Source organism: Mandrillus leucophaeus, unplaced genomic scaffold (genome assembly GCF_000951045.1).
Source record: "Mandrillus leucophaeus isolate KB7577 unplaced genomic scaffold, Mleu.le_1.0 Scaffold364, whole genome shotgun sequence".
NCBI lineage: Eukaryota > Metazoa > Chordata > Mammalia > Primates > Cercopithecidae > Mandrillus > Mandrillus leucophaeus.
Genome location: NW_012103854.1, coordinates 555630 through 567928, shown reverse-complemented (window position 1 = coordinate 567928; position 12299 = coordinate 555630). Strand labels below are relative to the sequence as shown.

The 12299-nt window shown below is 38.9% G+C and overlaps 1 protein-coding gene across 1 annotated transcript in view; it reads left to right on the top strand.

Annotated features, from left to right (window-relative positions):
* Positions 1 to 1583: 1583 nt before the first annotated feature.
* Positions 1584 to 12299, top strand: part of DKK2 (dickkopf WNT signaling pathway inhibitor 2) — a 121166-nt gene continuing 110450 nt past the window's right edge. The window contains exon 1 of the mRNA XM_011989803.1: positions 1584 to 2569. Coding sequence (XP_011845193.1) covers positions 2348 to 2569 — 222 coding nt within the window. The 5' untranslated portion in view covers positions 1584 to 2347. The remainder of the gene's footprint in view (positions 2570 to 12299) is intronic.

Sequence of the window (12299 nt, the reverse complement as noted above, 5' to 3'; positions counted from 1 at the left end):
GGAGGGGAAACACACACACACTAAAATGTGAAAAAATCTCTATCTTAAAGAAAGGAAATTCAAAAGATAAGAACACATGCCAGAGGGTGCAAATTTTAATCCCCATTTGCTTGTGTATTAAAAAAATTCTGAAAATGAAGAATTTCAGGGCAGACAGATTCATAGGTCAGGACTGAGAAATTTGCAAAACTGGAGCTGTCTGGGAGAAAATAGCTCTAAATCCACACTTTAGAACTCTGCGTTGTTTTGGGGAAAATAAGAGTCACTAACATTCTCACTTAGCGACAAGTTTAATTCCTACTCCTGGACATGCGCCAGGATCAGGTGTGAAAGCTGTGAAATCTAGGTCCAAAAATTCTGAAGAGGATGCTGCTAGTATCCTCCCCTGGCGGCTAGCAGCCTTCTAACTTCAAGTTGTGGCTCAATGCTTGGATTTCTCTGCTCCTGGATGTTAGTGTCTGCGAAGGAGAAATGCAACAACTTTCGAACAATCCCTTGCTGTGCTTGGGAAGTCTCGCACTTGGCCACCAGACATCACCGAACTCCGTGCTTGTCTCCTGCAGCACTTCCCTGGCTCGCTGAACGGCTGCCACTGGCGCCCCCAAGCGCCAGCGCGTCCCAGTAGTTCCTGGAGCCGCCTTCCACCTTCAACCGAAGGGAATTGGACCTGGAGAGCCACGGGGGCTGACAGGAATGACTTCTCTTGTAATTTCCAGGGGTTAGAAGGCAGGAAGCCAAGGGAGACAGGATCTCAAAGGCTCCCTGCCCCCATTCGTTCCTATCTGGGATTTTCTTTTCGCAAAAGGAGCAGTTGCCTGGCATGGTAAAGATGCTCAATCGAGCTGTGAGGTCCAAACTCTTGGAGCGTACCCAGAGCACCCCCTTCTTCCCAGTCCCTCAGGGACATAGACATATGCTACGTGTGCGACGGGGCCCGGGTTCAGAAGGAGACTAAAAAGACCCAAATCGAACAGGCTCATCTTTTCCTCTCTTTGGTTTGACCCTTTCCTTCCAGATCCTCTATCCGGATCATTGGCCACCCCCTGGCGCACCTATACGACTCCAGCTTCACACACTCCCTGGTAGGCACAGGCTAAAACCAAACGTGAGCGCACAAAGAATACAATTCTAATGAGCAGATGCGCAGATGCTCACTTTTCTAAAGCTTCCATAGGGGTTTTCCAGCTCTCCCCGCATTGTCAGGGGCTGAAGAAGGGTGGGAAGATCTAAGGAAGGGTGGCGGCGATCACGTGGTGGCAGCTTGCCCCTCTCCGTTTCCACTTTTGCCCTCCGCCTGTTTCCAAAGACCCCTCCAACCGCTGGAGTTGTTGGCAGGAATTAGGAGCCCCTATGTTCCACTCACCCCATGGAAAAGCTATATCCCCCTTTTCCAGCAGTTGTGTGGTGTAGACAGAGCGGGAGGATGAGGAGGAAAAGCTGGAGTGGAAGCAGCAGAAGGAGAAGCAGCACGCGGAGAGGAGGGGGGGCGGAAACGGTAGGGGGTGAGAGAAAAGTTTTCACTCTTCGTCACTCTTGAATTGGGGGCGGAGGTAAAAAAAAAAAAAAAAAAAAAAAAAAAAAACCTCACTGTGGGAAGCTATAAAAAGCAAAGAGGGAGGGGGAGAGAGCAGAGAGAGAGAGCGGGAGCCCGCGGCGAGCGTAGCGCAAGTCCGCTCGCCTGGCGTCGCTGCGCTGGCAGCGGTTTTCTGTCTCTTGTGAGTCAAGGGACTACGCTTCGGGGCAACTGTGAGTGCGCGTGTGGGGGACCTCGGTTTTCTTCAGATCTCGAGGATTCGATCCGGGGACATCTCCTGATCCCGTACTAAAGCGCCTGCTAACTTTGAAAAGGAGCATTGTGTCCTGCAAAGTTTGACACATAAAGGATAGGAAAAGAGAGGAGAGAAAAGCAACTGAGTCCAAAGGAGAAGGAACTGGTGCGGGCCTCCTGATCAATTAAGAGGAGAATTAAACCGCCGAGATCCCGGCGGGACCAAGGAGGTGCGGGGCAAGAAGCAACCGAAGCGGTGCGATCCACAGGGCTGGGTTTTCTTGCACCTTGGGTCACGCCTCCTTGGCGACAAAGCGCCTAGCCTTTGATTGCTTCCAGTTATTGCAGAACTTCCTGCCCTGGTGGAGAAGCTGGTCTCGCTTGGGTTCCGCTAATTTCTGTCCTGAGGCGTGAGACTGAGTTCACAGGGTCCTGGGTCCCCGAACCAGGAAGGGTTGAGGGAACACAATCTGCAAGCCCCAGCGCCCCGAGTGAGGGGCCCCGTGTTGGGGTCCTGCCTCCCCTTGCATTCCCACCCCTTCGGGCTTTGAGTCTTCCTGGGGAACCCTTCGCCGGGAGATGGCCGCGTTGATGCGGTGCAAGGATTCGTCCCGCTGCCTGCTCCTACTGGCCGCGGTGCTGATGGTGGAGAGCTCACAGATCGGCAGTTCGCGGGCCAAACTCAACTCCATCAAGTCCTCTCTGGGCGGGGAGACGCCTGCTCAGGCCGCCAATCGATCTGCGGGCATGTACCAAGGACTGGCATTCGGCGGCAGTAAGAAAGGCAAAAACCTGGGGCAGGTAGGAAAACCCTCAAACACACTCTTCAGACAGGAGAGGCTGGGGCCAGCTCTCTTGGGCTAGCAGTTTGCCATTACATCCCCAAAAATTCGGAGCATGGCCCCAGGTATAGAGAACAGACTGCTGGGGAGGGATTCCCCGAACAGGGTCTGCGTGGGTGGGGGGTGTCTGGGTGGCTGCTGGTCCTGCACTGCACGGAGTGAACGGGTTAGGATTCGGTCTCACCTTTGCATTGGGGCGTGGGCACGTATCAAGATCTAGTTAGTGCTTTCCTGTGGAGAAAGTGGTCAGGATGGTCCTTCCATTTAACACTGTGATCAACTGATGAAGATGTTGATAGCATTTAACCTATAGCACCTGTTAACGTGACAGGCACAGTTCTAAGCGTTTTACATATTCACTCATTTAATCTTCACAACTTTGTGAGCTAAATGCTGTTGCTTTCCTATTCTACTAATGAAGTAATTGAGGCACGAATTGATTAACGATTTGCCCAAGGCACACAGCTAGTATAAGTGGCAGAGCGGGATTTCAGTCTAGACATTGAAATATTGGGCGTTTAACCATTGTATTTTACACTCCGGAGGGGGAATTAGTCCTTTTCAGGTTCTCCTTCCCTCCCAATCACTTTCTCTCTTCAAAGAAGTAAGGTCACAGACAAAACAACTCCAGTAGACACGCATTTCTCACTCACGCATAATTGTACATAAATCACCCGGAAGGAAGCAAAAATGATGAGATGGCAATGACAGCGTCGTAGGCGCCAGCGATAGAGCAGAACATTGAAGGCGTTTTTGAGAGAGGGAACTTTCCGCAGGCGCCTCTGTCTCTGTCACACAGACAGATAGATTGAAAGCCACTTGCAAATAGTTATACAAATAGACACGCACAGAGACTAGCGAGCACACTCGGTACCAGCTGTGGCTGGCGCGCAGTGGCCAGGAGAGGGGGCTCTGTGGGCACTGGGAATCACGACAGCTCCCCCTTCCGCTCCTTTTGTGGGAAGCCAAAACTGAGAAAGCCAGTTTGCCAATGGCACACGCACCTCGCACAGCATAAGTGTCAACCCCTGGCGGCGGCCCACGCCCCAAAGATCTGAGTTTCCTTGGAGCCGACTGATGCTGCGGTTCTGCGCACTATCGGTGTGCTCCGCCGCCCCTGTCCACAGAGCAGCCAGCAGGGTGAAGGTTGACAGAGAGGGCCAAGCCAGTCTGGGATGGACAGAGAGACAAAACTCAGGCCCGGGCTTGGCCCCCTACTGCCCTCTCACGGGGACAATTTTGCAGTTTTGCTAGTTTTGCAGTTTCAGAACTCTTCCCAGAGCTTTGAAATGTCTACCTTTTCAGCTATCCTTTCAAGGAATTACAAAATCAGCAATCAGATTTCTTTTTTAAGGTCTCAGGAAAAATAAGAAAGTACATATACGTATACACAAACATAACCGTTGCACATGCTCACACACGTGCACATGCCTACACGCTTATGTGACCACTTTCATTCGTTTTTCCTCTCCTGGGAGACACCCTAAGATTATCAATAGCAATGGACCTAACCGTTTCTTAGAAGTGTGTCGTAAGATGAAACAGGGATTAGAAAGAATGGGTGCTCTCAATCCAAATTATGACTTCTAATGCTACTGACTTCAAATTTCATGTTCCCAGTTGAACAAAGCTTAATGTGTAGTTCTCCCAAGGACACAGGGAAGGACTCAATAGTATTGAGGTTCCTTTCCATTCTAATCTATGTATTTTCTGGGAATTTTTGTAAAGTGCTTTTTGTTTCTGTCCCACAATTGGGCCCACACACCTGATGTTCCTCTGTCAGAAGATCAGTTACACGCGTCTTTTCATTAGCCATAGCGTTACACAGGGGAGACTGAGGGATGCATCCCACAACCTAGCTTCTTCTTTATGTTTTGATACTGTATCTGTATATAAATCGGTATAAAATATGTTTTTATGTGGTTCCCTCTCCAAATAGCTACTTAATTATGCTTCTTAAAGAGTTTGGAAGTCTACTTACATCGCCTTACATTGAGAATTTATTTATTTATTTATTTATTTATTTATTTATTTATTTCACAAATGGGTTGAATTTCTGATATGCCTTTCATAACATACCAGTTCTATGGAATATCTTTTATTATATTTACTGAACTAGAATCCTAGATTGTTAAAATTTGACATTAAGCTTGTGAAAAAAGTGTTAACATATTCAAGATAAAGGTAAAACAAAATAAAATATTGGGTTGAATAGCAGGAGGATAGCTGGCAAATGGGAAAATTTTATTTTGTATATTCCTGTTTAATGAATGATCTAAAGTATGTACTGTTATGAAGAAACAAATAGTAATACATTTTCTCTTTGAAGTAAAAAGAATAATTCTTTGGATACTTACGAGTCTCTTTATCTTTTTTATTCTATAGTTATGTGGTTACCAACATTCTTAGTATTATTATTTTCATAAATGAAATGGAAATTAGAAAAGCTATTACAGGGAAGATGTCATTTCCTTTTGTAGAGAAAAACTCTAGAATAGAAATGTAGCTGAGCTAAAGTTTTAGGCATCACAATAGTAAAATATGATTGAAAATATTGGAATTAAAGTGTCAACTAATCTAATTAGCTAACCATATAGTATCATCCTAAAACCTAATAAGTTTGATTTCCCCCAACTCCCTTTATACTTGACAAATGATGTTGTAATATATTTCCTTCAGGGATACAGGAGGAAGAAGCTCTAGGATGCAGCTTCAAGTAGGCAGATTGGAAACTTAGTCCTCGGTGTTCTTTCTCTTAAATAGAAATTGAAAATAGCCTATTTTAATTTTTCAGGATAGAGAATTAAATTTTGCCACTGCAGAAGAAATTCTGGAATAAATTTAGAAAATTAATTAATCCACAAAAGTGAAAAAGAGACTTATATGAGCTCTAAAGTTTTATTGAAAGTTGCCTGATTTCATGTAAAGATAAATATTCTTTTTTACAGGAATTCTACTTGTTCCAAAGGCAAGATGGATTATTTGTAATATCACTTCTGGAAAATGTGCCTTTGAATTTTAGAAAAGATTTAGAGAGAGAAAATCCACTGTCCTCCAGAGGTGTTACATTTCTCAGTTTAGGTTTGCTTTCAAAGACACCGTATGAGTTGTAAAGGAAACTGACATAGGAAATTGAGAGTGACAGTATTCAGAAGATTGATACAGAATTGGCAAAAAATGAACTGCTGAATTATTTGCATCAATGTTTTAATTTGCCTTTTCAATTGCAGCTATTGCTAATAAGTACTGCATGTATGTACTATATTTGTATACAGGCTAAATTAAGTTTCAGGACTGTTACTAATATATTTACATAATATACAAATATTTATGCATTTTAATATATATGCCAATTTCTAAGGAGACTGTTTCAGATGTTCTAAATTAAAAGGAATTTCAAACAAAATCTTCAACATCATGTGAATAAATATATTTTGATGAAGTATGCCATTTCTCGATACTATCTCTGAAGTTTGAGGTGTTGACTTTTATGGGCCACCTTCAAAATAAATTTTAAAAACCCAAACTACTAAAAAAATCAAGCTTTGCAATTCACATATTTTTCTGTGTGAATGAAAAACCTTTGGATTTGTGTTTGCAATTGCTTCTTTTATTCTTCTTTTTTTGTCTTTTTGAGACGGGCAGATGAATTTAATTTGAATGCAATGCAGTAGCATTTTGCAATTCTTTTAAAAGTGACTAGAATAGTGATAATTATAGTTATATTTTAAATGTAGATGAGCTTTCTGGTATGTGTTTCTAAAAAGAAGCTATGGTTTAACGTAAATTCAGATTCTATGCTTTTCTAATATGACTTGGACACTTCAAGGACAGTGGTTTGGATGAAGTTATGTGTGAGAAAAGAATTGAAATTCATTGAAAGAGAAGCTTGAACGAGTTGACTGAAGAGCACTAATATTTGTAGATTGCATTTTCTTTAATGAAAGTATGCTGTATCTGTATGCACAAACATTCATGAAAGTGCTCACTGAAATAAACTACACACTCTATTTTCGGTAAGCGATCTCTTCGCTTTCTGAAATTATCCATGACTTTTTTTCTAAACTCAGCCCAACTTTCTCCTGCTTAAGAGTAAATAATCTGATAGCCTCTCTGGACATCGACTAACACTAAACATAATCAGGGAAGCAAATCATTTTTATGATTAAATTTTTTTTAAATAAAGGAATTTGAAATAATCCATATTAACGTTCCTTTCTTCTCACCACGAATTATAGAAAATTGATAGTTGATACAAGTGGAAAGTTAGCTCGTGAATAGCAAGAAAAGTATTTTAATGAAAATCTAATATGAACATCCATCATTTTATTTTTGTGTTAGACTAGAGAGCACAAGAGGACAAAGTTGCTCAAACTTACTCCAGCTGTGACTCTGACCCTGTCATAATCTTCTTGAATATTCTTATCCAATACAAATGTTTGCACCCTCTTCTCCTTTCCAAGATATTTTGAAACTTATAATTTTAAGATTAGGTAAGGCAATGTCATAGAACTCTAGCTAGTATATTCTGATCTACGAAAATATTGACTCTTCTTCATTTCCTTACAAAATTGCTTTAAATGTACGTTAAAATAGTCGGTTACATTTTAGAAGAAATTTATAATAGTTAACATATTTGCCATTTTAGACTAGTCACTAATGACTGTTTATTCTTTAGTATTGAGTTAACAGCAAAATCAATTACAATCTTATTTCTGCCTGTGACTTTCTGATGGCCTGCTGGAGTTGCTTTACTTCCTTACGCCTCTAGTCACTTGTGCTCATTTATAACAAGGAGATAAACCTGTTTTTAGCAATTTATCTGATTGTTCAAATGGTTTATGTGATATTTGTGTCTGCCTGAGCCTGTTACTGAGTACTTTTTTAACAATCCAGAAGCATAAATCAAAAGGAAGTAAGGCTAATCATAATTGATAGACATTTTGCATTATGTAGCATCGCTTTAAGAATGCACAGAAAGATTTAATACAGAATGCATAAGAAAAATTTAGTATTACTATTTGAGGTAAGCAAAAGTCAATTTTCTCTTCCTTCTCTATCCACTCTTGACAGGAACTAGAGCAGAATATCATATTTTTCTCTAATTGTTATGTTAGGACAAACATAAAGCATTCTTTTAAAGAAGTCAATCAATATAACATTTGGTAGGTTCTTTTCTTTGTAATGGCAAATTGAATCAAAGAAAACTTTAAGGCAGAAAGATTTCAATATCCTGTTTAATTTTTTTAACTGAAGTAATTAGTTTATGTATCACTAACAACAAAATTGCTACTCTAACATGTATTCCACAACCCCTGAATCTGTACAACAGATTATATTTTGGGAATCTCAATAATAGTTTAGATTTCTCTATGTGCTTTAAATAATAAATTCAGAAATAAAATTAGCAAAAATACAAAAGTAGTAAATTTTTAAAAAATGTTACTTATCTTTTTCCACAGACTCAAAAGGGACAAATGGACATCAGATATCCTTTTAAATACTTTGCAGTATCTAATTTAAAACAAAACAATCTAAAGCAAAAAAGAAAAAATCTACAATTTTAACAAATCAATGAGTGAATAAGTACATTAAATGACAAAACAAATAAAAATATCACAATTAGGGAAAATGACTTATCAAAGTGGTAGATCTGACCAAACCTCTCCCAGGAGATATTAGATCTTCATGTTATACTTTATCATCTGGAATAAGATTGTTCTTTCTTCAGGGAAATAGAAGAAGTGAGTGATCTTCAGGTATATTATTTCCTTAAACTAGCATGCAAGAACTTATGGCACACAATGAATTATAATAAGGGGTACCATTAATTGATTATTCACTCTGTGCCAGGCATGAAACTAAATCCTCAATTGCATTAACTCTTTTGATCCTCTAGCCAACTCTTTGAATCAAATCGTAGTATCATTCTTATTTTTATAAATGATGAAACATTTAATAAATAATAAAGACATTCCTGAGACACAGAGAGGTTATACAATGTGTACAAGTCACACCTCTGTAAATGGAGAAAGCTAAAGTTCAAACCTAAGCAATCTAATATTAGAACCCATATATTAAACCACCTACTTATGCTGCTACAATATGCTGTTTATTCTGAATTTAGGAGAGAACATGAACACTTACTCTTCCCTCTCTATACTTGAGTGACATGGGTACAACTCCAATTTAATTAAAAGTCACAACAAAATCCAAATTCCCTGTTGCTCCCAGCTGCTACTCTGAGAAGTCTAAAGTGTGTTAGTACTTCATGGATGCTAAGGCAGGCACCATAGCAATACATTATTTTCATCTCTGCCTCTACTTCCCTCCCTGCCTTCCCACATAAACCTACCTTTCTTCTACTCTTTCCCATTAAGGTATAAAATGATAGTGTCACCCCAAGTAGAAAGTAGATTCTGTTGCATAAAGCTTATTTCTCTCTTCTTTCTTCACACCCAGCAACAAACTCCCCTGTCCTCATCTTCCTGAATTTGAATGTCACTATGTGATAGAGAAGCACAGGCTTTGCCAATGGCTTCTCTGCAATGGCTTTGTTTGTTTGGCTGACATGTCCTACATCCTGATCAGACGGGGGAAATTCTCTAAATTTAGAGTCTTGTATTGCTTTTGCTTTTTCCTTACCTTTGACCCCTTCTAGCTGCAGTTCTGATAATCAGATGATCTGTGTCAGCATCACAGCACTACAATTTCAAACAGGTTTTAAATTCCACTCACCACTGATTAGTTTAATGTGTTTGGAAAAGCCAGTTAATCTCTCTAGTCTTTCCTTTTTTCGGTATACCCACAAAATAGGGATAACAATAACAACAACAACCATAAGAGTAATAATGCTTAACTTACTGGGCAATAGTGAGGATCACATGAGATGATATATATAAAGAAAACGTTGAAGAATAAGAAAGTGCACTCAGTTATTGTGCTGATGTCATTATTATCACTGCCATTACAGAAATAAGTAAAGTCAAATGCTCGTGCACCAAATAAGAAGTGGCCTCTTAATCTTCCCCACCAAGTTGGGCAGAGGTACAAGAAAGAAAAAAATGAACTCAATTACTCTGAGGCTAAGAATTATAAAGCAAAACAAGACAAAATAAACATACACATACACATGATGTGACATTTCTACTATTTAATGTTTACATTAAGAGAGATGATAAGTCAATATTGTCTTGTAGAACATAAGCACACTGGCAAATAATTAAGTAATTAGTGGAATTGTGGAAAGAGCATGGAAACAAGGGTACCCCAGATGTTAAAAATACAATCATAGTAGGTGGAGGTCATAAACAAGACAATATTAGTTGTTCAACCACAAGAACTAAAATAATTGAACATCATGTTAGTCTGCTTCTAACAGTATTCATTTGATATTTTCCAAAGTGAGATAACCCCTGCACTGGCAAGATTCTTGACACTTTCTACATAGTGTATTGGCCAAGACAGCTTGCTAGGATTTTGGAAGGCTGACAACCGTTGTTGAGTGTCAGCTGTCTCTTCCAAGAGGACTCTGAAACTGGGAATTCATTGTTTCCATATCATTTTCTTTTTCTTTTTTTATTTTGAGATTTTTTTGTGTGATTTAGGTAAATTGAAATATTTTAGTAATGTTAAATCAAGAGTGAAATACATTTCATGGAAGCATGTGATAAATTTCATTTAACATATTGGAAACAAACTGCCAGTAAATGTTTCTATCTGATAATGGACTAAAAAATCTTCATCCAAATGAGAGGCAGAGGGAATAATTATCATTTAAAATCACCTGAAATTACAACCACATTCAAATAATGGTTTTCACATTCTATTTCCTCTCAACCCTTTGAAATTTGGAGCAACAGGTATTGTGTTAGTCTTCTGAAATCCAGAGTCTTTTATCCCCACTAACCATGCTCCGTACTCTCGGCAGTCTATTGTCTAGTCCTTATGCCAAATTTATTTTTTGCATGTTTACTATTATGCTATTTCCGTTTTCTTCTCTGGTTCATTCCTCTTTATTTTCTTCACTTATTTCTCTATAATTATCTACCTAGAAATGTGAGCATTTCCTCCAGCTCGCTCAACAGTTCTCTTTTCTTTCTGTTCCACTTTCTCTTCTTTACTGACATTATTTTCCTTTTTGGAATCACCTGCCACATATGCAGCTGTCTACTTTTAGCTTTATAAAATTGTAGGCCCCATTTCTTGCTCAACTGTTTTGGAAATCCTGCCAGAAATAACAGTAACCACAACATAAAAACCCTTGATAACAAAAATTACGCCTTTTTTTGTTAACCTCATATTGTCTGCAGTCGGGCAACCAAGTCTTCATGATTTCTGACATGATTAAATGACAAAACAAAGTTATCAAAAAAGCCTGTACATTAATTAAAGCTATAACACTCAAGTCTGATTGCTGAAAATTCGTTCTGTGCTCTGGTCTATTTCATCACTCACGGGTGACGAAAGAATGCTATGTAGGTTCTTACCAAAAAAAGTGCTTTTTGTTTCTTTAACCCTACTTGAGTATTTGGAGTTTAAGTTATTGAGTATTTGGAGTTTAAGTAGACTTCCATTTTTTTTCTCTGTGATGGACTTGTTAAAGAAACTCATGTCTGATTAAAATGTGCAAGTAACTATGACTTAAGCTCATAAAATGTTAATATAATATGCACAAATATTTTAAACAGCATATATTTATCTTCATATATTGAACTATGTACTAGAGTTTTTTTGCTATTTACTTTTCATAAATAATATTTTATTAATTTTCAGTGTGAACAACCTTCTTAACATTTACTTTCAACCTGATAAGAATCTTTTAAAATGTTTGAATATTTTAATAACCAAATAAGAGGATTCTCCGAATGTGCTTAAGTATTATCATTAAAGATAGAGAGTTTTATAGAAAGGACCAAAAGAAACTTTTATTATCTAAAAGTTTCAAGAACTTATACGACAGACTAAAGCAGGACACAGAACTGGGTAACACATTGGGGACTGCCTAATTTGACTTGCTTGTTTTACACACGAGGAAATCTGATTAAGAGATGTTTCATGATCTGCCCAATGTACTATAATCAATGCCTGTGACAAAGAGATTCTCACTGGACTTGCTTCCTCTGACTTCTAATATAAACATTTCAAATAATCAGAAGAAATACTTTCTGTTAAATATTGAATAAGAAATTTCTGTGACAGAATTACATTCAGTTGCCTTGAGTTGATTAACTACCTAGTGGGAGATAAATTATACGCAGACTCTTTTTCAGCTCTAAATTTGTGTAGGTCAAAATGTATTATCAAAGTTTACAGTGTCACGATGACAGCTGTGTCAATCAGTTTTAAACAAAGGTAATGAAAGGAAGTGGCATTGACTGTATTGTTGCTCACTTTTTCAGTCCTGATACTTTAAAGACATGGTTAGCAAGAAGCCTGGCTGGAAAGTCTGCACAGCAATGGCAGGAGCACACAACAGAAGGGACAAAAGTGGTGGTGGGGCTGCTAAGAATGCAGGGTGCTTGTCCTTTGTCAAAGTGCCAACTAGGATAGAGGTCAATGGCTTTTAAACTTTTCTGACTGAGAAAGAAATATATTTTACACTGTGATTCTGTATCCTCCCTTCTCCACTCACACTCCTAAAAAAAGTTTCAAAAATAAACTCTCTTATAGTAGGTAATGCAGTATGA